The 26,743-nt window shown below is 42.8% G+C and overlaps 1 protein-coding gene across 4 annotated transcripts in view; it reads right to left on the reverse strand.

Moving 5' to 3' along the window:
- Positions 1 to 26,743, reverse strand: part of KHDRBS3 (KH RNA binding domain containing, signal transduction associated 3) — a 187,061-nt gene that overhangs the window by 46,209 nt on the left and 114,109 nt on the right. For all 4 annotated transcript variants that reach the window (XR_010177569.1, XM_063921231.1, XM_063921233.1 and 1 more), the window contains 2 exons: positions 25,322 to 25,461; positions 18,553 to 18,739 (listed from right to left, as the gene is read on the reverse strand). Coding sequence is in view for 3 of the 4 variants with exons in the window: in XM_063921231.1 (XP_063777301.1) it covers positions 18,553 to 18,739; positions 25,322 to 25,461 (327 nt within the window). In the remaining variant the exon portion in view is untranslated. The remainder of the gene's footprint in view (positions 1 to 18,552; positions 18,740 to 25,321; positions 25,462 to 26,743) is intronic.

Here is a 26,743-nt window from a genome sequence, read left to right on the forward strand (position 1 = left end):
GGTTTGTGACCAGCCTACAAAAGGGGTGTGGCCAGCCTCCACATAGGCTTGAAATACACAATAGTTTAGTGCAGTATAATGCAACATATCTACCATGTATAATACAAGTGTATAGTCTGGAACCTGATCCCTAGAGGAAGGAATGGCCCCTCAGGCAGTGGGGCCTACCGGTGGTTTTCCATGTACCCCTGTGGGCCAGTCCGACGCTGTGCAAGGGGCATTACTGTGTGGCGCATAACAAGGGGCAAGACTGTGTGGGGTATAAGGTGCAAGGGGTATTACTGTGTGGGGCTTAATATGGTGAAAGGGGCATTACTGTGTGGGGCATAACAAGGGGCATTACTGTGTGGGGTATAAGGTGCAGGGGCATTACTGTGTGGGGCTTAATATGGTGAAAGGGGCATTACTGTTTGTGGCATAATATGGTGTAAAACAACGCCCAGTTCAGTATTTATTGTAATTTCCTGTAAAACACTCTGGATGCTTTGTTGTATCATAAATAAAGAAAAACACATTTTTATTAATAATAATAATAACAACAATAATTTCTAGACAGACAAGGAGACTGAATTTAGACTTCCGCACCCATATCTGATACACCTACGGTATGTGAATCTTGTCTTTTATTACCATGACCTTACTACTGCAATTGATTACAAAATAAAGGGCAGTTATGAGCTTTGAAGTTCATGTGTCCACAATGCATGTCTAAGTGCTTCTACCTGTTGATCTAAGCACTTTGGAACCCTCTTTAAAACATAATGGTTCTGGTTTAGCATTAGATGAAAGTGGTACAATTGTGCTTTGCAGCAAGGAAAATAATTAAAAATGTGCGGAACAACAATGTAGGGGCTGGTATCTATATCCCAGCACACAGATTCCTGACGGTCAGAATGCAGACAGCATCCAGCCGTTCAAAATCTTAATGGATTTTGGTATTTTAACCCTAATCGTAACCCTAACCCACCCCTTCCACCGACAAACTCAAATCATTTCCCTGTAGCCTAACCCTAACCATAACCCTAAATCCAGTACTTATCATTGGGATCCATTTGTATTCTGACGGTCTGGGTGCTGCTGTTGGCATTCTGACTGTTGGGATCCTGAGTGCCGGTATATTACCTACATCCCCAATGTACAGTTGGGGCACTAGCTGTATGCTAAAGGGGCAGGTGTATCAAGCCATTTTTGCATAAATCAGTATCCTATTAAGTGGCAAATGCAGCCTATAAAAGAGATATTTGCTCCGGTTCCCCTTTCTATATAGCCACAGCAGTCCCTATAGCAGTCTATGGGGCAGATGTATTAACCTAGAGAAGGCATAAGGAAGTGATAAACCAGTGATAAATGCAAGGTGATAAACACACCAGCCAATCAGCTCCCATACGTAAATTAACAGTTAGGAGCTGATTGGCTGGTGCATTATCATCTTGCACTTAACATTGCTTTATCGCTGGTTCATCACTTCCTTATGCCTTCTCCAGGTTAATACATCTACCCCTATGTCCTTGAAATAAGAGAACAATCCTGTAAATGCACCTTTTCTGCCCCTTTTTCTCATTAAACCCTGTTGCTGTTAGAGCTTTTCTCACTCCAGTGCTGACCCTATTTTGACACGTTTTAGAATATCACGCTCCAATATACAGATGTGACTTTATCTACTGTGGCCGAGAGTCGCCTAAAACAGTCCTTCTCAGCGCACCAGGGGCCTAATTCAGAGTTGATCGCAGCAGCAAATTTGTTACCAGTTGGGCAAAACCATGAGCACTGCAGGGGGGAAGGGGCAGATATAACATATGCAGAGAGAGTTAGATTTGGGTGGAGTGTGTTCAAACTGAAATCTAAATTGCAGTGTAAAATAAAGCAGCCAGTATTTACCCAGCACAGAAACAAAATAACCCACCCAAATCTAACTCTCTCTGCAAATGTTACATCTGCCACACCTGCAGTGCACATAGGGGGTAATTCTGAGTTGATCGCAGCAGGACATTTTTTAGCAACTGGGCAAAACCATGTGCACTGCAGGGGAGGCAGATATAACATGTGCAGAGAGAGTTAGATTTGGGTGTGGTGAGTTCAATCTGCAATCTAATTTGCAGTGTAAAAATAAAGCAGCCAGTATTTACCCTGCACAGAAACAAAATAACCCACCCAAATCTAACTCTCTCTGCACATGTTATATCTGCCCCCCCTGCAGTGCACATGGTTTTGCCCAACTGCTAAAAAATTTCCTGCTGCGATCAACTTCGAATTACCCCCTTTGTTAGCAATTGGGCAAAACCGTGTGCACTGCAGGGGAGGCAGATATAACATGTGCAGAGAGAGTTTGATTTGGGTGGGTTATATTGTTTCTGTGCAGGGTAAATACTGACTGCTTTATTTTTATACTGCAATTTAGATTTCAATTTGAATACACCCCACCCAAATCTAACTCTCTCTGCACATGTTATGTCTACCTCCCCTGCAGTGCACATGGTTTTGCCCAACTGCTAACAAAATTGCTGCTGCGATCAACTCAGAATTAGGCCCAGTGAGCGATATATACTGTATGTCAAGTTAACATGTTTATAACCTGAATCTATATTGGTCTTTAACTAGTGGCTTCATTATTTCCAAGACAAGACCGTAATCATTGGTGAAACTAAGCAGATATCACTACTTGCTGTCAGGTTGGGAAGAGTGGTGGATATCAGTTGTGACATTAACATAAATCAATAGATTGGTGAAATATTGGCAAAGTTAATTACTGGACTTGCTCATGTTGATGAAGGTTACATGAGCAAGTCCAGTAATGGTTATTCAGGTTTGTTAGCAAACCAAAAAAGTTAGAAAATGGGCAAAACCATATTGCACTGCAGGTGGGGCAGATCTGTAGACAAGGAGATTGGGCGTTTTTTACTAGCACATCTATGTCCCAGGAAGTGTTTGCTAAATGTTTTGACTGTGCTAGAACTGCAGAGTTTGGTGGTTATTCAGGTTTGTTAGCAAACCCCCCCCCCCCCCAAAAATAAGCAATTTGTCAAAACCATGCTGCACTGCAGGTGGGACAAATGTAACATGTGCAGAGAGATTTAGAATTAACCAGACATGAGGGGAAGGGAGGGTTGTACTTTCCTTCAAGGTGATCATGTGTGTGTTCTGTGGGTGCATTCATAATGCAGACCAAATAGTCCTATTCTGTTGTGTACATTTAACTTGTGCATAATATGTTAAAATGCAACATAGCACAGATGCCCTTGTGAACTAGACCTCACAAAGAGTTGAATGCTGACATAATAAAAGCTTGTGCTAAAGAGTCATTTGCAGTGGTTTATATCTGTCTATTCCCTTTCCTGCTACAGTATTTCCTGCATTAAGCTGGAAGCATCTACATTCATACTTTTAAATAACTAAGGCTTCATGAAAACAGCCGGCCGGCAAGTAATACACTACCACCAAAAACGGTCCATATCAAATCTTAAATATCTACTGCATGTACTATTAGGGACTGGACATCACGTAAGACTTTTGAAGTGTTGTCTGCTCAGTCTGACGTAAAGGTATGCATTGGTGTTATGGAGATGGCATTTAGAGACAGTTACACGATAGACAGGGCCGTAACTACGTGTGTGCCAAGTGGGCTTGGCACACAGCGCAGTTGCCCTGAGGGCGCAACGGCCAGCGGCATGTAATGAGTCAAATTGACTCATACATGCCGCCTCTGGCTGCTGTGTGCACCGTGCGCCGCGCTGGAGGGAGAAGAGACCAGCGCCGGGCAGAGTTCAAGGAGGAGGAGGGAGGGGGAGCAGGGAGCCGCAGCAGCGCTATTTGATTGGTAGTAAGCGCCGCTGCAGCATCCCCCTCTCCTTCTGTATTGGCTGCCCGGCGCTGCTATGGATGCTGGGATGCGGTTCCTTCATCCCAGTATCCACAGCAGCGCCAGGCAACCAATACGGAAGGAGAGGGGGATGCTGCAGCGGCGCTTACTAACAATCAAATAGCGCTGCTGCGGCTCCAGTCCCCCTCCCTCCTCCTCCTCACCTCACTGCCTGCACCGAGAGGGAGATGCCAGCACGAGGAGCCTGTCAGCGGGGAGAAGGTAAGTATATCCCTCCCTCTCTCTCTCTCTCAGGGTGACACCGTCTGCCGCAATGTGTAAAAAGGGGGCCTGGCTGCCGCAATGTGTAAAAAGGGGTCCTGGCTGCCGCAATGTATAAAAAGAGGGCCTGGCTGCCGCAATGTGTAAAAAGGGGGCCTGGCTGCCGCAATGTGTAAAAAGGGGGCCTGGCTGCCGCAATGTGTAAAAAGGGGGACTGGCTGCCGCAATGTGTAAAAAGGGGGCCTGGCTGCCGTAATGTGTAAAAAGGGGGCCTGGCTGCCGCAATATGTAAAAAGGGGGACTGGCTGCCGCAATGTGTAAAAAGGGGGACTGGCTGCCGCAATGTGTAAAGAGGGGGCCTGGCTGCCGCAATGTGTAAAAAGGGGGACTGGCTGCCGCAATGTGTAAAAAGGGGGACTGTCTGCTGTAATGTGTAAAAAGGGGGACGCTGTCTGCTGTAATGTATAAAAGGGGCTCTACCTGGTGTAGTGGCGCTACTGTGCAGCGTAATTTGAATAATGTAGACTACTGTGCACCGTAGTATGAATTGCTATTATTTTGTGGCCACGCCCCTTCCCCGTGAAGCCATGCCCCTATAAATTTTTTGCGCGCCTATGGCGCGCACTGCCCCTATCTTACATGGGGGGGCGTCACTGTAGTTTCTTGCACACAGCGCTAAAATGCCTAGTTACGGCACTGACTATAGATCAGCTCTATTCACTATTTGCCACAATCTCATTCTCACCAGGGCCGTAGAGAGCCATGTCAGGCCCTGGTAAAGGGGTGGGGGCATGTCTTACAACAGTGGGCGTGACTATGCCCTTTAATATAAAAATGTTTTAATACTAATATTTTAATTATAAAATAACAGCACAAGGGGAGTTCCGTTTTCACACAGGGGGCAGTGGTGGGGTGCAGGGGAGGGCACCCGCTTCCTACTTTACTTAATCTGGAAGCAGGTCCCTCCTCCCCGACCAACACCATCTTCCCAGTGATATTTGGAAAGATTACGCTGGCCACTAGAGAGCAAAGACTCTGGCACAGTGCTAGAGTCTGCTTTCTATGTGCAGCGCCATCTTCCCGAAGATATTACCACCCATAGCACAGTCATACTCCAGGGTGGGGTGGGGGGGCAAAGTTAGTGGGTCTATGCAAATCACAATGGCTCAGTATGACCAAAATCAAAATTGTTACAAGGATATACTGGACAACAATCTGTGAGCTGCTGGACCCAAAGAAAACACTAACTGTGTCCTGGACAAATGGCCAAGTAGCAGAAGCTTCTTACTCCATATTACATACCGTCAGGGTTTGTCTTAAGAACTTCCACTGCCCTGCACTAAAAAGGGAAAAATTATCTATTGTTCCTATCCACTTTTTTAATCATTTATCAAATAATCCACAAACATCTCTCAAATCACTCAACAATGCACATACTCAATTCACTTTTCCTATTCACCCTCACATTATTCTCAGACTGTTCTTAGTGTAATCCTCACTATCTGGCCAGTCTCCTCTTTTTTCCTCAATATCCCCATTCACCTCATACCTCCTATCATTTAACCTTCATGTTATGTCTAGACTCCTTTCCCTCTTCCTTTCCAACGGTGTTGGGCTGTAAGCACAACCCTCACCTGTGGACGTTGGGCCCCTTAAGTAGACACATGCACATTTGTGGCTTGCTGGAGGTAATTTTGCAGGGCTCTGGCAGTTCTCCTCCTGTTCCTCCTTGCACAAAGGCGGAGGTAGCGGTCCTGCTGCTGTGTTGTTGCCCTCCTACGGCCTCCTCCACGTCTCCTGATGTACTGGCCTGTCTCCTGGTAGCGCCTCCATGCTCTGGACACTACGCTGACAGACACAGCAAACCTTCTTGCCAGAGCTCGCATTGATGTGCCATCCTGGATGAGCTGCACTACCTGAGCCACTTGTGTGGGTTGTAGACTCAGTCTCATGCTACCACTAGAGTGAAAGCACCTCCAGCTTTCAAAAGTGACCAAAACATCAGCCAGAAAGCATAGGAGCTGAGAAGTGGTCTGTGGTCACCACCTGCAGAACAACTCCTTTATTGGGGGTGTCTTGCTAATTGCCTATAATTTCCACCTGTTGTCTATTCCATTTGCACAACAGCATGTGAAATTGATTGTCAATCAGTGTTGCTTCCTAAGTGGACAGTTTGATTTCACAGAAGTGTGATTGACTTGGAGTTACATTGTGTTGTCTAAGTGTTCCCTTTATTTTTTTGAGCAGTGTGTATATATATATATATATATATATATATATACACACACACACACCATTAGGGATGGCAAACAATGTTGTATCAGTTTATCTGAGTATATCCCCAAAAACAACTTTCACAGACGTTCTATTATCTAGAGTAACCTACATATTTACATACATAGGGGTATATTCAATTGAAGTCGGATCCATTCCAACATTCATTTGTCGGAATGGATCCGACCTGGGCTATTCAATGCATTCTCAATTCGACTTTAAAAAAAGTCAAATTGAGATGCGGGAGCTAAGACGGGGGAGAGCCGCGTGCAGACGGGGGAGAGCAGCACTACAGCAGCGGCTATAATAGCTGCTGCTGTAGCACTGCTCTCCCCCATCTCTGCCTCTACCCGTCCCTCCTCTCCCCGTCCCCACTTGCTGGAGCTGGGTGGACGCTGCTGTGAGCAGCGGCTGTGATACATCCTCCGGCGCTGCTCTCCACATCTGGCTGCCCGCGACTCTCCCCATCTCCCCATCTCTGATCCCACATCTCATTTCAACACAAGCACATGGATCGGCAGCTATTCCGCCGATCCACGTGCTTTTCGACAAGTTGAATTCCTCGACTTGTCAAATATTTTGGGGCTATATTGAATAGGTCGGAACCCCTTCTGACCTAAAAAAGTCGAAAACTGCCGTCTTTTCGACAGACGGCAGCTTTCGACTTCAATTGAATATACCCATTCATGTAGTATGCAGTAAAAAGAAGCTTTAAGCTAATTTTGAGTGAATAACCATAAAAGCCTACTCTCCCGGAATGGCCGAGAGGCTCCTGAAAATCAGGTGGCCCTCCCGGCCCCTTGGAAAGTCTCCCGCTTTCCCTGCCAGCCCCTCCGCACCCCCTCTCGACCGCCCACAGCAGAGGAAAAGTGTGGCGGTCCAAGAGGATCAGATGACGCGATTCACGCAGAATCACATCATCGTAGCTCAGCCCCCCGCTATACAGTGCCTATTTTCTTGGCACTGTATAGAGGAAGGGGGGGCAGAGCCACAATGACACGATCCTGATGCCACGCCGCCGGACTGACCACTTCCCTGCTTGCCACAGCCCCGGACAGCCCACCTTGCCTCCTGGCCATGCCCCTGTACAGCCCATCTTGCCACCGGCCATGCCCCCATGTGCCTACAATGCTGGGGGCAGCAAAGTAAGCAAGTATGGAATAGGCCCCAACAGAGAAACTATTCACACAGAATCACCAGCAAAAGTTGCTTTGCTGGTGCCGTAATCCTCTCATCGCTAATGCTAAGTTAGTTGGGAAGTAACGAGGGTGCCCACAGAAAAAAATGCATTAACAGATTCAGGGCCTACAGTTTCACTGCACTTGTGTGGATTGGAAAAGCCGGGTTATACATCTGCAGATACATATAAAACTGCTTATCGAAGTAGCATCACTCCTCTTACCACTGCCAGACATTACTACCGGGAGTAGAGTGGTCACTCAGCTGCTCCAGTATCACGCTATTGCTAAACAGCAGTGAAGCAATTTTTTTTCTGCTGCTGCAATAATTTTTGTTAACACCGCATCTTGAGAAATACAGTATACTCTCTGGAGTCCAAGATGACAAAGTGAGTGACTTTCTTCAGGCAAGTTATTGGCAGCATCTTGACCCTCAATGAGCTTTGCTGAACCTGACTCAGTGCCTGATTCAAATTCTCAATTATTTTTTACCTACTGGACTTCTACACTCTGCCTAACAAGCATTTTGCATGATAAGCACTTTCATCTATAATAATAGACCGACATTGGCCTTGCAGCGGCTCATTATTCTCTGCACGCCGCAGCCGATATCGAGGCCCGCCGAGCGGCATTGGCAACTCAGTCTCCATAGCGGCTCCTTCATACTTCCATCAGCGTCTCCGTGTAGGACTCCGCCCGATGCAAGCTTTGCACTGTCCCTCCCAGTGACCGCTACGTGGTGGGCAACGCAGGATAATCTAACCGAGGACGCTCGGTTAGAAACCAGCCCACGGGAGAGGTAATTTTGACTTTATCTGACATTGGAGTATTTCTACATAACGGAGCTCTATTAAAACATTAATGGGACTGCAGTTACCAGTCTAAAACCTATGAATTACTCTACATCTTAACATTTCATTCATATCCAGGATACGATACTGTTTCTACTTGTTGGATACAAATGTTGCATATTGTTACCGCTCACATTATAAGTGCTTGTTTTATCTGATATCCAGTACAGGGTATTTCACTATTTTCCCTATAAGGTTTAAGTCCAGACTATATGTTTTATTGCATGAAATTTTCTTCTATTGTCATATTAAATTCTTTTTTATAATTTATCTCAGCATACGTCAGCTTTTGTTCATGTTTCCAATTTCATAGCGCAGCTGCATTCTTTTTTCAACCTGATTCAAAGTAGTACGCAAATGCAGCTGCAAGTGCACTTTTCGCGGCAACGCAACTTCTGATATTGGCAAATGAAGCTGCCGCCCAGATATGAAAAGAGAAACCCACCGGAGTGACCGCAACTCAATCACAATTGCGTACACATACACAGCCTATACGCAAAAACAAGGAACATGGACTGCTCAGGTAGGTTTATGGCTATAAGTAGAAAAAAATTACCAAGTTGCGCTAAATAATCAAATAAAAAAGCATTTATTTTGATGCATAAAATGTATTATGATAACAACAATTCTCCCGGGAGTACAATACACACTTTAACCTTAAAATGACATCTCTATAACTGTATAACTACTGCTAATTTTATAACAGAAGTACAGATTAGTACTATTCCAGAGCTTATGACCCCAGGGATATCACTTTAAATAAAATATTAACAACAGCAATGATTAATAACTGTTAAAAGAAAAAATTAAAAAGTCTCACTTGGTCCACATGAATACCGAGCAGTCCTGATTATTAATAACTGTGAGGTTAATCCAACGATCCTATAGTAGACCGGACCCTTGTAGCATTAAATTGGAGCTCACGTAGTTGATGCTGTGAGCAAATGCATAATATGGTAAACCACTAGCCGCTGTGACAAGGGGGAGAGCCCGGAGCGATGTTGCTGCGGTCAGCCGCTGGCCCCTAAACGGGGAGTGGGGAGCCGTACCTGAGAGTGACCGCCGGACTAGATGAAATGCGGCTGTGTATAGCTGACACGCGGCTGCAGTATCCAGACGGCTGGCTGTTACCTTGCGTGGCACAATGTATGGGCTCTCAACAGCAGGCGGCTGACCTGTGCTCCCACGGGCAGCTCCGATTGAGCCTCCCTGCAATTGCCAGTGTGTATAGAAGGTAGATGGACACTCAGGCGGCGGCTGGTCCGTAATCAGTGGTATACCGTAGTAGCAGCAATAATGAAGAAAGCTGATCTCCCGCACAGAATCAGGCTGGATGAGACTCCAAGTGAAGTTAGCAATGCTGAGCACCTGTATCCTAACGCGTTTCAACGCCAGCAGGGCGTCTTCTTCCAAAGGCAGGTATAACAGGATGTGGGAGTAACTACCATTTATACCCACTATACAGGTGAAAACCGTTGTAATTAATTAAATTAGAATAATCCCCATGATTGCTAGTATTTAATAGGCACTGTTATTAGCTTTTATTTAAGGAGGTCTTTTCACTTTACATAGAAATCAGCAGCGTTAAAACACCAGTACCTGTTACTTGAAACCAAATGGATGTATATACATCAATATGGATACATATATATGAACATCCAAATATGTATATTACAACAGAACTATAATCTTCAATCAATAATAATTACCACAAAATCTATGACAATAGAACATGAGACTGGGAATATAACACTCAAAAATATTAATTTGACTACCATATATTTAGAGAAAATTCTTAATTCCAAACAAGCATCCACTTTTACTATTTAGGACTTCTTCTACTCCCACCATATAATAACACACAAATGTGTGTAGACACTATCCCCATTTTAAAAAAAGAAACAATAAATAGGTATTCCTAGGGATATTCATAATAAAATCATATAGAGGTGAAGATGCATTATGCATATAGGCAACGATACTACTCCAATTTAGTCGAGAACACGGCTAGAAGGAAACACGGATAGAGAGAAACAGTGGACATATAGCTGTGATTAGGACATATAACTGTCCCAATCATAGATTTAGCCACCAGTACATTATAAATAAACACCCAATAGGGTATAGGCTAATCTAAATAGTTTCGTTAAGACCCCGAGGATTTAATGACTGTAGCTTAAGAATCCATGCTGCTTCTTGTCTGCATAGAACTCTGAAGCGATCGCCACCCCTGCTGGTAACTGGGACATGTTCCAGTCCGACCAGCTGGAGTCCCACTGGATCCCCCCCATGTAGTTCCAGAAAGTGGCGAGGAACACTATGATTAGTACATTTATTCAAAATATTCCGTCTGTGTTCCATAAACCTTGTCTTCAAGGGACGTATTGTCCTGCCTACATGATATAGTTGGCACGGACATATTAGCAAATAAATGACATACTGTGTGCTACAATTAATAAATGAATCAATGGTATAAATCTTTAGATACCGCTGCACATACACTTTTAGTGTTGTTCTTAACAAATGAACAGGTGGTACACTTCATATGATTACACTTAAAAAACCCTTGAACTTCTGGTCCAATGAGTGTTCTTTGTGTACATTTAGAGAACTGTTTTCTTGAACGCCCTCCAAAAAAACTAGGAGCTAGTAAATTTTTCAAATTATTTGCCTTTTTAAAAACTATAGAGGGTGTAGTCGTAAGATGTTCTTTAAGAACAGGATCCGTAAATAATAATCTATAATTTTTCTTAATAATGTGTCTGATTTTATTCGCAGCTATATTAAACTTTGATTTAAATACAAAACCATATTTGTTGCTTTTCAGATTATCTTCACCCTTAGTTTTACCATTGGCATGAATTTGATTCATATTCCTAGATGCAATGTTCTGTGTAATAACTGTGTTGTCCACACTATCACTACTATAGACATGGCTCTGGACTTCCATCTCCACATGAAGTCTATCCTTATTACTCATAAGCGTATCTGCTCTAGTTAGCTTAGTAGCATATTCTACTGCTTCATCAAGTACTGCTTGTGGATATTCGCAATTTTTGAAAGTTTCTACTAGATCCATTACCTGTTCTTGATATTTTATATCAGATGAACAGTTTCTTCTGATCCTATGTACTTGGCTTTTAGGAACATTCCTAAGCCAACCCTTATTATGATTACTGGAATATGGTATATAGTTACATACATCTACTGGTTTTTTATAAGGAGAAACCATGACAGTTTCCTCTACCACCTCCACCGTAACATCCAAAAAATGTATTTGTGAAGGATGGTGAGTGCAAGTGAAGGTTAAACCATTAGTGTTATTATTAATGTAATTAATAAATTCAGTGACAGAAAAAGAATCCCCTTTCCAAACAAAAAACAGGTCGTCGATGTAGCGACCATACAGGACCAGGTTTGCGGCGTAGGCTCCTCCCCAGATGAAATAGCTGACAAAATAAATTCACGCTTCCTCTCTGAGATACAACATAATAGGACAAATTACACAATCCACCGGGTAGACCAATTATTTCAGGGATTGAGGGTCTCACGTCTAATTTGTCCTATTATGTTGATTTTTATTTGCAACCTCATGCATCCTCTCTGAGATCCCATATCCGGGATACCACTGAGTTTATTAAACTAGTGGAGGGTCTGAAATGGCAATCAGATTACCTATTTGTCACATGTGATGTTCAGGCCCTGTACACAAACATCCCACATCAATTGGATAGAATGTGTGGCCAAAAGCCTATGTGATGATATTGGTATCTCAGAGAGGAAGCGTGAATTTATTTTGTCAGCTATTTCATTTATTTTATCTCACAATTATTTTTTATTTGATCACTGTCACTATTTACAGGTCCTCGGTACAGCGATCGGGACCAGGTTTGCGCCCAGTTTCGCTAACATTTATATGGGCGACTTTGAAAATACATACATCTGGGGAGGAGCCTACGCCGCAAACCTGGTCCTGTATGGTCGCTATATCGACGACCTGTTTTTTGTTTGGAAAGGGGATTCTTTTTCTGTCACTGAATTTATTAATTACATTAATAATAACACTAATGGTTTAACCTTCACTTGCACTCACCATCCTTCACAAATACATTTTTTGGATGTTACGGTGGAGGTGGTAGAGGAAACTGTCATGGTTTCTCCTTATAAAAAACCAGTAGATGTATGTAACTTTATACCATATTCCAGTAATCATAATAAGGGTTGGCTTAGGAATGTTCCTAAAAGCCAAGTACATAGGATCAGAAGAAACTGTTCATCTGATATAAAATATCAAGAACAGGTAATGGATCTAGTAGAAACTTTCAAAAATTGCGAATATCCACAAGCAGTACTTGATGAAGCAGTAGAATATGCTACTAAGCTAACTAGAGCAGATATACGCTTATGAGTAATAAGGATAGACTTCATGTGGAGATGGAAGTCCAGAGCCATGTCTATAGTAGTGATAGTGTGGACAACACAGTTATTACACAGAACATTGCATCTAGGAATATGAATCAAATTCATGCCAATGGTAAAACTAAGGGTGAAGATAATCTGAAAAGCAACAAATATGGTTTGGTATTTAAATCAAAGTTTAATATAGCTGCGAATAAAATCAGACACATTATTAAGAAAAATTATAGATTATTATTTACGGATCCTGTGCTTAAAGAACATCTTACGATTACACCCTCTATAGTTTTTAAAAAGGCAAATAATTTGAAAAATTTATTAGCTCCTAGTTTTTTTGGAGGGCGTTCAAGAAAACAGTTCTCTAAATGTACACAAAGAACACTCATTGGACCAGAAGTTCTAGGGTTTTTTAAGTGTATTCATATGAAGTGTACCACCTGTTCATTTGTTAAGACAAAACTAAAAGTGTATGTGCAGCGGTATCTAAAAAGATTTATACCATTGATTCATTTATTAATTGTAGCACACAGTATGTCATTTATTTGCTAATATGTCCGTGCCAACTATATTATGTAGGCAGGACAATACGTCCCTTGAAGACAAGGTTTATGGAACACAGACGGAATATTTTGAATAAATGTACTAATCATAGTGTTCCTCGCCACTTTCTGGAACTACATGGGGGGGATCCAGTGGGACTCCAGCTGGTCGGACTGGAACATGTCCCAGTTACCAGCAGGGGTGGCGATCGCTTCAGAGTTCTATGCAGACAAGAAGCAGCATGGATTCTTAAGCTACAGTCATTAAATCCTCAGGGTCTTAACGAAACTATTGATCTGGAATTTATTTAGATTAGCCTATACCCTATTGGGTGTTTATTTATAATGTACTGGTGGCTAAATCTATGATTGGGACAGTTATATGTCCTAATCACAGCTATATGTCCACTGTTTCTCTCTATCCGTGTTTCCTTCTAGCCGTGTTCTCGACTAAATTGGAGTAGTATCGTTGCCTATATGCATAATGCATCTTCACCTCTATATGATTTTATTATGAATATCCCTAGGAATACCTATTTATTGTTTCTTTTTTTAAAATGGGGATAGTGTCTACACACATTTGTGTGTTATTATATGGTGGGAGTAGAAGAAGTCCTAAATAGTAAAAGTGGATGCTTGTTTGGAATTAAGAATTTTCTCTAAATATATGGTAGTCAAATTAATATTTTTGAGTGTTATATTCCCAGTCTCATGTTCTATTGTCATAGATGTTGTGGTAATTATTATTGATTGAAGATTATAGTTCTGTTGTAATATACATATTTGGATGTTCATATATATGTATCCATATTGATGTATATACATCCATTTGGTTTCAAGTAACAGGTACAGGTGTTTTAACGCTGCTGATTTCTATGTAAAGTGAAAAGACCTCCTTAAATAAAAGCTAAGAACAGTGCCTATTAAATACTAGCAATCATGGGGATTATTCTAATTTAATTAATCACAACGGGTTTCACCTGTATAGTGGGTATAATTGGTAGTTACTCCCACATCCTGTTATACCTGCCTTTTGAAGAAGACGCCCTGCTGGCGTTGAAACGCGTTAGATACAGGTGCTCAGCATTGCTAACTTTACTTGGAGCCTCATCCAGCCTGATTCTGTGCGGGAGATCAGCTTTCTTCATTATTGCTGCTACTACGGTATACCACTGATTACGAACCAGCCGCCGCCTGAGTGTCCATCTACCTTCTATACACACTGAAAATTGCAGGGAGGCTCAATCGGAGCTGCCCGTGGGAGCACAGGTCAGCCGCCTGCTGTTGAGAGCCCATACATTGTGCCACGCAAGGTAACAGCCAGCCGTCCGGATACTGCAGCCGCGTGTCAGCTATACGCAGCCGCATTTCATCTAGTCCGGCGGTCACTCTCAGGTACGGCTCTCCACTCCCCGTTTAGGGGCCAGCGGCTGACCGCAGCAACATCGCTCCAGGCTCTCCACCTTGTCACAGCGGCTAGTGGTTTACCATATTATGCATTTGCTCACAGCATCAACTACGTGAGCTCCAATTTAATGCTACAAGGGTCCGGTCTACTATAGGATCATTGGATTAAGCTCACAGTTATTAATGATCAGGACTGCTCGGTATTCATGTGGACCAAGTGAGACTTTTTAATTTTTTCTTTTAACAGTTATTAATCATTGCTGTTGTTAATATTTTATTTAAAGTGATATCCCTGGGGTCATAAGCTCTGGAATAGTACTAATCTGTACTTCTGTTATAAAATTAGCAGTAGTTATACAGTTATAGAGATGTCATTTTAAGGTTAAAGTGTGTATTGTACTCCCGGGAGAATTGTTGTTATCATAATACATTTTATGCATCAAAATAAATGCTTTTTTATTTAATTGTTTAGCGCAACTTGGTAATTTTTTCTACTTAAGTGTGTTTTTGGGGATTGGCATTCCCTTCCCAAGCTGCTGCTGATATTCATCTATACACCACCACTCACTGAGCGCTCAGCTAATTTTCCCCTCTTTCTTCAAGGTTTATGGCTATGCAGACTAGTCGTGGCAGCAGTCAAGTAGGCGACATGTTTTTGTACGCTAGCTACCCACAAACGGTCATTTCCTGTAATTCAATTTGCAATGGAATCATTATTTGCATGCGGGATCACAGTGCCACCTTGACGCATGCACAATGCAAACGCAGCAAGTGCACGGTCTGCCGGTGATTTCTCCATTGTGAGGAACATCGGCTTTGCATACTTCTCTCAATCGGGGCCTCAGTCTTTACCTTTAGAAAGGAATTCGTATTACTTTACAGAAATCAGTGAATGAACTTTACTGAGAAAACAGACTGCTTAAACAAAGGTATAAGGTATTTGCTTCAGTTTAGTGTATAAGCATTTAAAACCAGAAGTGAGATATCATTAGATACAGGCAACCATACATCTGTGCAATAGTTTAATCATTGTTTCTATATTATTGCAGACCCAATGAATTATTGTACAGTTGAGACACACGCTATTTCACTGCTGCAAACCCGGTGATGGGAGTTTGGCATGGATGATATGTCAAATGTTGTCACTTCCTTAAGACTTGGAAACCTTAAGATTACCAAAGTGGCAAAAATATACAAACAAAATCCCATCAAAAAACCTAGCCACCTACAGACGTGTCCTCTTATATCTTTGCTGTAGTCACGCTAAACAGCCCTCCTAGTCGCGCCATGCCGTGGCAGGACCCGGTAGAGCCGAGAGACTTTTTTGCATATTTTATCACCAAAATGCTTCTTAGACACAATGTAATGTAAAAGGATGTATGAGCAGCTTCTACTGAGTAAAATGATATGCAGCATGCCTATATTCTCTGTGTGACTGTGTCACTGCGACTGTATTTGCATACAAACTGTTCTGTTACAGTGTTTTCCTGGAAAACACTGTAACATTTCATTTTGGATGCAGATAGAGCCGCAGTCACACACAGAATATAGGCATGTTGAATATCATTTTAATCAGCTGACGCCGCTCCTGCGTCCTATAGCATTACATTGCGTTCAAGATGCATTTTCGTGGCAAAATATGCAAAAAAGACGCTTAGCGCTACCGAGTCACACGGCACTCATGCATTATGGGGGTAATTCTGAGTTGATCGCAGCAGGATCTTTGTTAGCAGTTAGGCAAAACCATGTGCACTGCAGGGGAGGCAGATATAACATGTGCAGAGAGAGTTAGATTTGGATGTGGTGTGTTCAATCTGCAATCTAAATTGCAGTGTAAAGATAAAGCAGCCAGTATTTACCCTGCACAGAAACAAAATAACCCACCCAAATCTAACTCTCTCTGCACATGTTATATCTGCCTCCCCTGCAGTGCACATGGTTTGCCCAACTGCTAACAAAAATCCTGCTGCGATCAACTCATATGTGTAACATGGCTTGTAGCGCATAGAGCAAAGTCTTAAGAAGACACATCTGTATATAAGAAGGTGTGAAGTAAGAGCTTGTGTACATCTGCATGCATATGAAACATAAGTGAAACGCAGACTTTGAATAAGGATAAAAGAAGAAAAAGATGATAAAAGCTGTTATTGCGAATCAGAGCTTATTCTCTCCCTTTTCCATCTAAAGCAAGCTAAATCATTTCTAAAATCATTAGGACATGCAAAAATAATGAACAAATATCACTACAAATATTTATTTAAATTATCATTTAATTACCGGGGGTTTTAGCACTCTATAAATGAAAATAGTGTTAAAAATGTTATAATTTTTTTATTTTCTGCTAAATGCAGCTTTTCATACAAACAAAATAACCTAAAGACTACAATCCAGGTTTTAACCTATGCTATGGAACAATTAATGAAATACAGTATTTTATAAATCATGATGGAAACAATGCACACCATCTACTGTGACTTGCAAACACTGACGACTTTCCGAGGAGTGTGTCCCATGTCTTAAAGGGGCACTCATTTAAAAAGCATAAACGGTTGCCCATTTAAAACAGTCAGACAATGCTTGCAAGTCACAGGCTATTATTGTACATTTACTCTCTGTTCTCCGATACTGCATGCAGTGGATGTTTTTTTATAAATTCTTTGAAAGCCGTAGTATATATTAGTACATCAGTCATTGCACAGTTGATGCAGCAATTTTGTGTGCTTAGTTATTTCATTATCTTCTTGTAATTTGAAAGGTTGCAGTTTTATGAATACAGATACATCCTTTATGTCTAGCCTCTGTAGGTTATGAGTTGCACAAAGGGCACATAAGAGTTGCTAGCTCCCATGTGACTTGGCCAGCGCTGGGTGTCCTTTCCCTGAAAATGCATCTTAATTGCATGCTGATTAAAATGATATGCGGCATGTATCTGCACATGGACAGTGGAAAACACTGTAACGTAGCATTTTGTATGCAGATACAGCTGCTAGTCATGGCACATATCATTTTAATTAGCGTAGTCTGCTTATGGAAGTTTTTTAGGTAAAAACGATGCAGACAGTCGGAACTAGGCTGTTTAATGTGACTGCAGCAACAGTGTCGGAGGACACATCTGTATCTAGCCTTCATTTTGGTTCGGCTTACGGTCATTAGGTCGACAAGACTTAGGTTGACAGTCATTAGGTCGACCATTATTTGTCGACATGCATTAGGTCAACATGGTCACTATGTCAACGTGGTCATTAGGTCAACGTGGTCACTAGGTCAACATGGTCACTAGGTCAACATGGTCACTAGGTCAACGTGGTCACTAAATCAACGTGGTCACTAGGTCAACATGGGAAACGGTCGACATAAGTTTTTTAATTTTTTTTTACTTTTTGAACTTTTTCATACTTTATGATCCAAGTGGACTATGACTGGGAATAGTAACCTGTTGCCCAAAGAATGGCGAGGGGACACTGTGCACTAATTGGGGTTCCCCGTCACTTTACGAAGAAAACTACAGCAAAAAAAGTTTAAAAAACTCATGTCGACCTAATGTCCATGTCGACCTAATGCATGTCGACCAATAGTGGTCGACCTAATGACTGTCGACCTAAGTCTTGTCGACCTAATGACCCATACCCTTTGGTTCAGCCACCATGAGAGCTCCAACCAATTTATCTATCAAATGCAAAAAGATCCACATGTTACGAAGCCTGTCCTGAAAGAGGAATAAAAGGCTGGAGAAACCCTGAATGGTTATACAACATATTAAAAGAAAACACAGGACAGCCATAAATTAAGAGATTCAATAGAACACTTACATATTCTCCATATGTGTCCTGCGCCGGTGGTGGGGGTCGGTATCCAGTGGGTGGGGGAATTCCTCTTGCTCTTGAGGCGAGATGTCCCCGAGCCCGTGTTGATGGTACTCTTGCCGGGGTCCCACCTCTAGGAGCTGGTGCCCCTCTAGGTACCCCTGCAGAGGCAGGTGGCACCCCACCACGACCCCTGCAGCAAAGGTCAGAGTACAGGTCAGATAATACACATGTAAAAATAATGTATGGTTTTCTGTAGAATACAGTAAAGAGACAAATTACACATTTTAATGTTTAACAAAAATGTAGAAATTAATTACATAAGTACATATGAGATAATACAAATGCTGAGTAATTTGTCTTATCAAAATAATTCTTGGAACACTAGTTAAATATTGATGGAACACAACAGGTACATTTACAACCCAAAAGAGGACTTTGGTGTGTGGAATAAAGCCCAAACTCCTACCTTTTTAGAATGAATACCGTTCACTAAAATAAACCATTTCCATATTTCACCTAATACACTGCTATGACTTAGGGGTCTATTTACTAAGCCATGGATGGAGATAAAGTCACTGGAGATAAAGGGGGTCATCCCGACCCGTTCGCTCGTTGCGTTTTCACACAGCAGAGCGAACGGGTCCCTGCTGCGCATGCGCCAGCGCATGCGGGACGTCCGATGGCCGTAGTAGGACAGCGATCGCCTCTGCCTTTCAATCAGGCAGAGGCGATCGCTGTCCTACTATGGCCGTCGGTCGCCTCTGCCTGATTGACAGGCAGAGGCGATCTATGGGTGGGAGGGGGCGAAACGGCGGCATTTAGCCGCTGTTTTGTAGGCGCGGTCCGGCCAATGCAGGAGTGGGGGCGGGCCGCAGCGGCTGTGTGACGTCATACGCAGCCGCTGCGAGCAAGGGAGCGAGGAGTAGCTCCCGGCCAGCACGCTAAAGCTGCGCTGGCCGGGAGTTACTCCTGAAGTGCAAAGGCATCGCCGCTGTGTGATGCCTTTGCACTTCTGCGAGGGGGGCTGGACGGACATGCGTGGCGGACTAGCCCTGTGCTGGGCGCCCCCCCCCGCATGTCAGGGAAGAAGATCGTAGCTGTGCCAAATTTTGCACAGCTACGATCAACTCGGAATGACCCCCAAAGTACCAGAGAATTGGCTCCTAACTGTCATTTTTCAAACACAGCCTGTGGCCAGTGGCGTCACAAGGCGGGTGCGGGGGGTGCGGCCCGCACCCGGGTGTGACGCCAAATGTCAGCTCCTCCGCACTGACAGGAACCAGGTGCTGCAGTGAGAAAGTCTCCTACAGCACCCGGCTCCTGTCACAGAAGTGGAGCCGACAGTGGACGGAGACTGGCTCTGGGGCAAGCCCAGCATCTCCGGAGATGCTGGGCACGCCCCCAGAGTGACGATTCCGGGATCCCGCGAAGCCACGCCCCCTAAGTGCAAGGTCACGCCCCCTTTTTGACACGGTCGCTGCAGGAGATCAGGGGCGCGCACCGGGTGTCACCACACCCGGTGACGCCTCTGCCTGTGGCATAGCAGTTTGGAGACCACTGGCTGGTACTTTATCTCCAGCGACTTTATCTCCATCCAGGGCTTAGTAAATAGACCCCTGAATCACTAATCTTCTGCTATGACCAGTGGTGGCTCTAGAGGTGGGGCTGCAGTGCAGTCAAGAATTCAAATAGGGGTGCCACCCCTGGAGCCACCACTGGCTATGACCTAAACTTTTCACAAGTGTGAAGCAATTCAGAAGTGTACTCTTACATCTTTGCTCCATGCGCTACAAGTCGCGTTACACAACGCGTGACTGCGGTGTGACTCTGTAGCATCGAGAATCATTTTTTGCAGCTTTTGCGACGAAAATGCGTCTTAGATGCAATTTAATGCAATAGGATGCACTCGCAGCTTCTGCTGATTAAAAGGATATACAGGATGCCTATATTCTGTGTGTAACTGCAACTGTATGTACATACAAAATGCTATGCTACAGTGTTTTCTTGCATTTCATACACAGATAGAGCCGCAGTCACACACACAATATACTGTAGGCATGCCGCACATCATTTTAATCAGCAGAAGTTGCTTATGCGTCATATTGCATTACATTGCAACTAAGACTTATTTATGCGGCAAAAGATGCAAAAAAAGACATTCGGCACTATAGAGTCTCGCCATGGCATGGCGCGACTTGAAGGCTGTTTATCGTACTGCAGCAAGGATGTAAGAGGACACATCTGTATCAAGACTTCTGTGAATGTGCCAACATTGTTTGTAAAACATTTTATTCCCATGGAGTTTGCTTCTCCAACAAATTGCAATAAAAAGAAGGTGTAAAATGGATCCTCTTACAAGTATAGGACACAACTGAAGACTCTCAACTGTGAGCTGGTGCAAAATTAAAGTCATTTTGCAGACAGAAAAGGGTCATGGATTTCTACGCACAACTAGGAAACTCTAAAAGTAAACTATTTCCACCCTTTTATCCCATACAACAATCTTCCATCTTATAATGAAAGTTAATTCTGTAGCTCTCCTCTGCAAGCAGGTGTACCATTGTGTCTACGCTGTACTTTTCAGGCAATGCCCTCACTAAAGCCAACATCTCCTCTTGGCCTGAAATGTTGCTACATACAGTAAATGTTGCCATTGTTGCTCTGCAAACTTGTGCTTTGGCAAAAAACTAGGCACACTTGTGTAAATGAGGAACAGAGCATTACCTAAAATACTCAACACTGAAGTTATCTGAGTTTATCAAAGCATACTTGCCTACTTTTGAAAATTAATTTCAGGAAGATTGTGAAAGTAACACCTATCAGCGCGGACATGTCCTGCTACATCTGAGAGGTGTGTCATAAAAATGACTGACATCCAAATGTAAATGAGCCCAAAAGTTAGCAAGATCTACTTGATGAAGAATAGACACTGATATTTTTCAGGATTTGTTTGAGTATTGTGTTTTACAAGAGGTTCCATATACTGTAAGTGGCCACGAGAAACATTTTTTTAAAATGCATGTAGCCATAGGGATCACTGTGCCTAAGTTATAATCAATGCAAGGAAATGGTTCTGATGATCCCATTAGAATGTATGTATCTCTGATTTATTTTTTATCCCAAGCATATAACAGCTACATAATGGGGATAAGGTGCAAACGGAAGATTGCTGGACTATTCAGGGAGTCATGGAAATTGCTACTATTTCAGGAAGTCTCCTGCAGAATGCGGGAGGGTACAGTGGCAAACTCAGGATTTCTAGAGGGGGGTTTCCAATGCAATCCACAATCTACCACTCTGCGGAACATGGAATACAGTTAATATTTAACACTATAAATGGTCTATAGTATAGGCTGTATCAAACATATTTAATATAAATAAGATAATGTAAGTGGTCAGGAAAAGGTTAAACATACCACAATAAATAAATAAATACACAAACATAATAGAACCAGTACTGCATTTTCTAAGCACACGTTCTCCCACCTCATGGTAAGGCTCCTGTCTCTTCTTCCTGGTAGCTACTCTCTGGTCCAGTGTACTGATTGAGGCCTCAGAAGCAGAAGCTTCTACCCCAGGACATGTGCAGCAGTTTAAACTGCATGATGTGGCGGCAGCTCTAGTAATTGTATTATATACTATTGCAATTGTCGTAATTTGACCCACTTGCCAAGAGGAGGGGGTTTCCAGGCAACCGGAACCCCCCCCCTCTGCGTTTGCCTATGGGGTAGGCAACTATGTACAGATAGAGCCATGCTCACTGAGCATGGTTGCATCGCACGCGGGGACACGCAGCGTGCCTAGGCGCACCTGCGCCTCGGCACGCTGCCAAGCGCATGGAGATGCCCCCATTTACTTTGAATGGGGCGCGTCTACGACGCACGAGCACCTCGTTCATCCACATCGCCGGGCGTGCCCAGGCACAGAAGGAGCCACGATTAGCGTGGCTCCATCTGTATCAAAGTTGTAAAGTTGTTCGAAAAAGCGCACATGACAACACTGCAAGTAAGGCTAGTGACACAACAGATTTTTATGTGACCATACTGTATAAGACCTCTGTTCAAGGCCGGATATAGAATTGGTCACAAGCTGGGCATAACTTTCACTCAGAACAACTGCACATAAAAATAGCATATTTGTGGCCATACCAAAGTTGAGATATATGCTTCCCAAGATGCGTGTAGGCCAGTGGTTCCAAAACTTTTTTGAATCACAGCGCCCTACAGTATCAGAATTTTTTTTCACGGCACCCCTAGTCCAGAAGTTTCTTATTGATAAATTTAGAAAAAAATATTAAATGAAGTAAATGATGTTTATACAGTATGTCATCCTTTGGGTCAATTGTGTGGTGAGGGACAAGATTTGCTTCTGTTTGTCCACGTATTTTATGTTTGAAAGCCACAAACACTGGTTTTGCTTATTGCATTGAGCATAAATAATTTTAATTGGTCCTGGACCACCAACCTGAGGCACCCTAGCAAGTGTCTCGCAACACCCCAGGGTGCCACGGCACACAGTTTGAGAACCACTGGTGTAGACCATGGGGGTAATTCTGAGTTGATCGCAGCAGGAACTTTGTTAGCAGTTGGGCAAAACCATGTGCACTGCAGGGGAGGCAGATGTAACATGTGCAGAGAGAGATAGATTTGGGTGGGGTGAGTTCAATCTGCAATCTAAATTGCAGTGTAAAAATAAAGCAGCCAGTATTTACCCTGCACAGAAACAAAATAACCCACCCAAATCTAACTCTCTCTGCAAATGTTATATCTCCCCCCCCCCCCCTGCAGTGCACATGGTTTTGCCCAACTGCTAAAAAATTTCCTGCTGCGATCAATTTGGAATTACCCCCCATCACCAGTGGCATAAACACTGAGAATATATACCAGGCGTACATCACATACACTTACTCCCATGTTTTAATCTATTCTTTTCCTCACAAAATACGCATTCACCGTTAGGCATCAATAGAACTTCAAAAACTACTGAAGGTATGAATCTACTTTCTGGGCATGAGCTGAACAGTTTCCACAAAGGCACACCACACTAGCATAGTATATCAACACAGTCAGTGCACAATGCTGACTTCCAGTCATGCTGGTTCTTCTAACCTGAATGCTGTGTTTGTGTGACAGCCCAGGGCTCATACTGTATTTGCAGGTGTTCAAAGCACCCTGTGCCACTAGACTGACAAATGAGCTGTTAGAGTTTTGGCAAAATAAAAAATAATTCTCAAAAACTTTGCAATATCACCATAACAGAAACGTAAAAAAAAAAATTACAATTTGCAGATCGAAAAAAATAGAATGAACTGCGAACACATTCACAATTCACAAACAAATAACAAGTAGAAGAACATGTCATTAATGGGTGGGGAAGACTAATCCCAGTGGAGACAGCTGGAATTGTGCTGTAAGAAAACAGTTTTCCTGATTTAGCCAACCTGTTTACACAAAGCTAATTTAGGTGGCAGATTGTAGGTCATAGGACTGAAATCTATGCATGTATGTGTAATCTAAGCTAGGCAGCCTGTAGCTCTCCAGCTGATGTTAAGTACAATTCCCAGCATGTAAAGTAAGCCTTTGAACAGACATGCCTCAGTAATACAAAGTACAGTAATACAAAGTATTTGTTTATGACTAAAATGTATCTGGACAAAAACATAGGTGGGTATTAAATTACCCATAATAGTACAGCGGGTGAGAAAAACAGGTGTTATTTAATATTTTTATCTCCCTATCCAATTAGGTCCCGCTAAAAACAGCCATTTTTCATATGAAAATACATACGTCCCATGAAAAGTTGTGGACCTATATATTTTTGCGGCACTGATAACGGGTCAAGGGGGCACTTATTGCGGATTATGCTTCATGCGCCTAAGCATAATACCCGATAAGTGGCGTCATTGGGGGGAGGAGCGTGCCAAATCAGGGCTAATTGGATAGCCCCCGGCGAACCAATTAGCCATGCTAAATTACAGCAGCTAATTGGAGAACCACCCCATAGAAGATGAAATATGGTTTAATGGGCTCAGTTTCTTAAACACAAATGTCAAGTTTTCACTTCTAACAATGATGTAAGAAAGATCTACAGTATTTTATTCTAGAGATGAGTGGTTCAGTTTTGCTGAAAGCGAAACACACCCAAACTTTGGACTTTCAAGCTGAACAGAGTCCTAGCTTGGGTCACACTGGGGTTCTGACTAGAAATGAGTCCCTGCTCAGGACTTCTCACAAGTTCAGATTGGTTCTCAAAAAAGGATCTTGTGTGTTTGGATTAGGTTCAATGTCCTCCCTCGTAATTTCAGGGGACAAAATTGGTCAAAATTGACTGGAAATTACTGAAAATAAAGGTTATTGATGTTCATAATGCTATAGAAAAAAACTGTTCCAATTTACATGATTTTAAATCCAGTTCCAAAACCAGATTTCGAAACAAAACCAAAACACAGGGTTCTGCGCATAGCTCTATATTATTCTAGAGCAGAGGTTCTCAAACTCGGTCCTCGGGGGCACACACAGTGCATGTTTTGCAGGTCTCCTCACAGAATCGCAAGTGAAATAATTAGCTCCACCTGTGGACCTTTTAAAATGTGTCAGTGAGTAATTAATACACCTGTGCACCTGCTGGGTTACCTGCAAAACATGCACTGTGTGTGCCCCCGAGGACCGAGTTTGAGAACCTCTGTTCTAGAGCCTATGCTGATAACTGCTTTATTTCCATAGTCATGAGACCATAACAACACTGACGACATTTCTGTAAAACAAAATATTACCGTGACAATGCAGATACTGGTGCACCGCGTGCACGGACTGTCTGCTTTCCACGAACCACTGGAACTTCTTCATTTTCAGATCCATTATTTAGATAGGTGAGTTCTTGCAGCTGGGCCTGTCTGATTTCGTCATTGTAATCCTATGTGTACAAGAATAGACAAGCACAGGCTGTAAAATAATGGTGTTCTATTTCCCGTACTTTATAGCAGAACATCTATAAATGTCAGCACTGTCTAGGTGAGCACTAGGTGTTAATGAAATGTAATAATATTCCATTCCACTTAAAATTATTTTTCCTGTTTTTACATAAGCATGGAAAGAACCAGTTGCATTAAATAATCTTTAAATCTAGTTGTGTCTTGCCTTTACTACAGTCCTAAATACATGGAGCATGCTTAATTGGCAGATCCTGTATCTCAATCTCAAGTGAGGATGGTTGGCACAAGTAGGCAGTAAATATGGTTTCACCTATGGCAATGAGATGGATAAAGGTTGTCTAAGATTGTAGTGAAATGTAGAATGTGATTAAAACTACATTGCGCATGATAACAATGAATCTACAGTTGGTGCTGATAAGGGTAATTCCACTGTCACAAAAGTGGTAGTCAAAGGGGGGTACTGACGGGAGAGATGTGTGCTGAGCGATCTTAACACAGACCGCTCAGCACACATCTCTCCCCCCGCTCAGCACAGCGCGATGTGCTGAACGAGAGGGAGACGGACGGACGGGGTCCGCTCACTTGACACGGCGGTGAAGTGAGCGACCTGCTAGATTGAGCCTGCACGCAGGCTCAATCTAGCACCGACGATAGCAATGCGCGGGGCCGTGCATCGCTATCGCTGGGGGGCATACACACGGCAGATCCGTGCTTAAAATCTAAGCAATTTAGTCAGATTGCTTAGATTTTAAAACACAGATCTCTCTGTGTGTACCCCCCTGTAGACACAGAAGTTTATTTAAAAATTAACTTAAAAAAAACCCAACTTATTCTACAGTATCTAAATGAACAGACAACTCCCCACCTCAGCTGGAACAGGTTACAATGGCTTTATTACATCTGATATACCTGGATAAACAAGCTTCAATGTATAATATTGAACTAAGGGTAATTTTGATTTTATAAAAAAAATGGGGGCCATATATTGAAACACTGAGCTTATCTACTCAGGAAAAATGGTTACATTTTTTTTTTGTTTAGCTCTATGCTATAGTGAGCATTTATGATTTTTTTATAGTAAAGGGTCATCAATGATAGACTGTACAGACGGTCGACAAGGATAAAAGGTCGACACATAAATGGTATAATGTTGCATGTTTCATCATCTGTGACCCCAACTAGTGGTAACGTAGACCCTCACCGCAAACTTCACTCGCCGCACTTCGGGCAGCGGTTAATATTCCCAATCGTACTCCATGTGGA

This window comes from Pseudophryne corroboree, chromosome 5 (genome assembly GCF_028390025.1).
Source record: "Pseudophryne corroboree isolate aPseCor3 chromosome 5, aPseCor3.hap2, whole genome shotgun sequence".
In the NCBI taxonomy this organism is placed as follows: Eukaryota; Metazoa; Chordata; class Amphibia; order Anura; family Myobatrachidae; genus Pseudophryne; species Pseudophryne corroboree.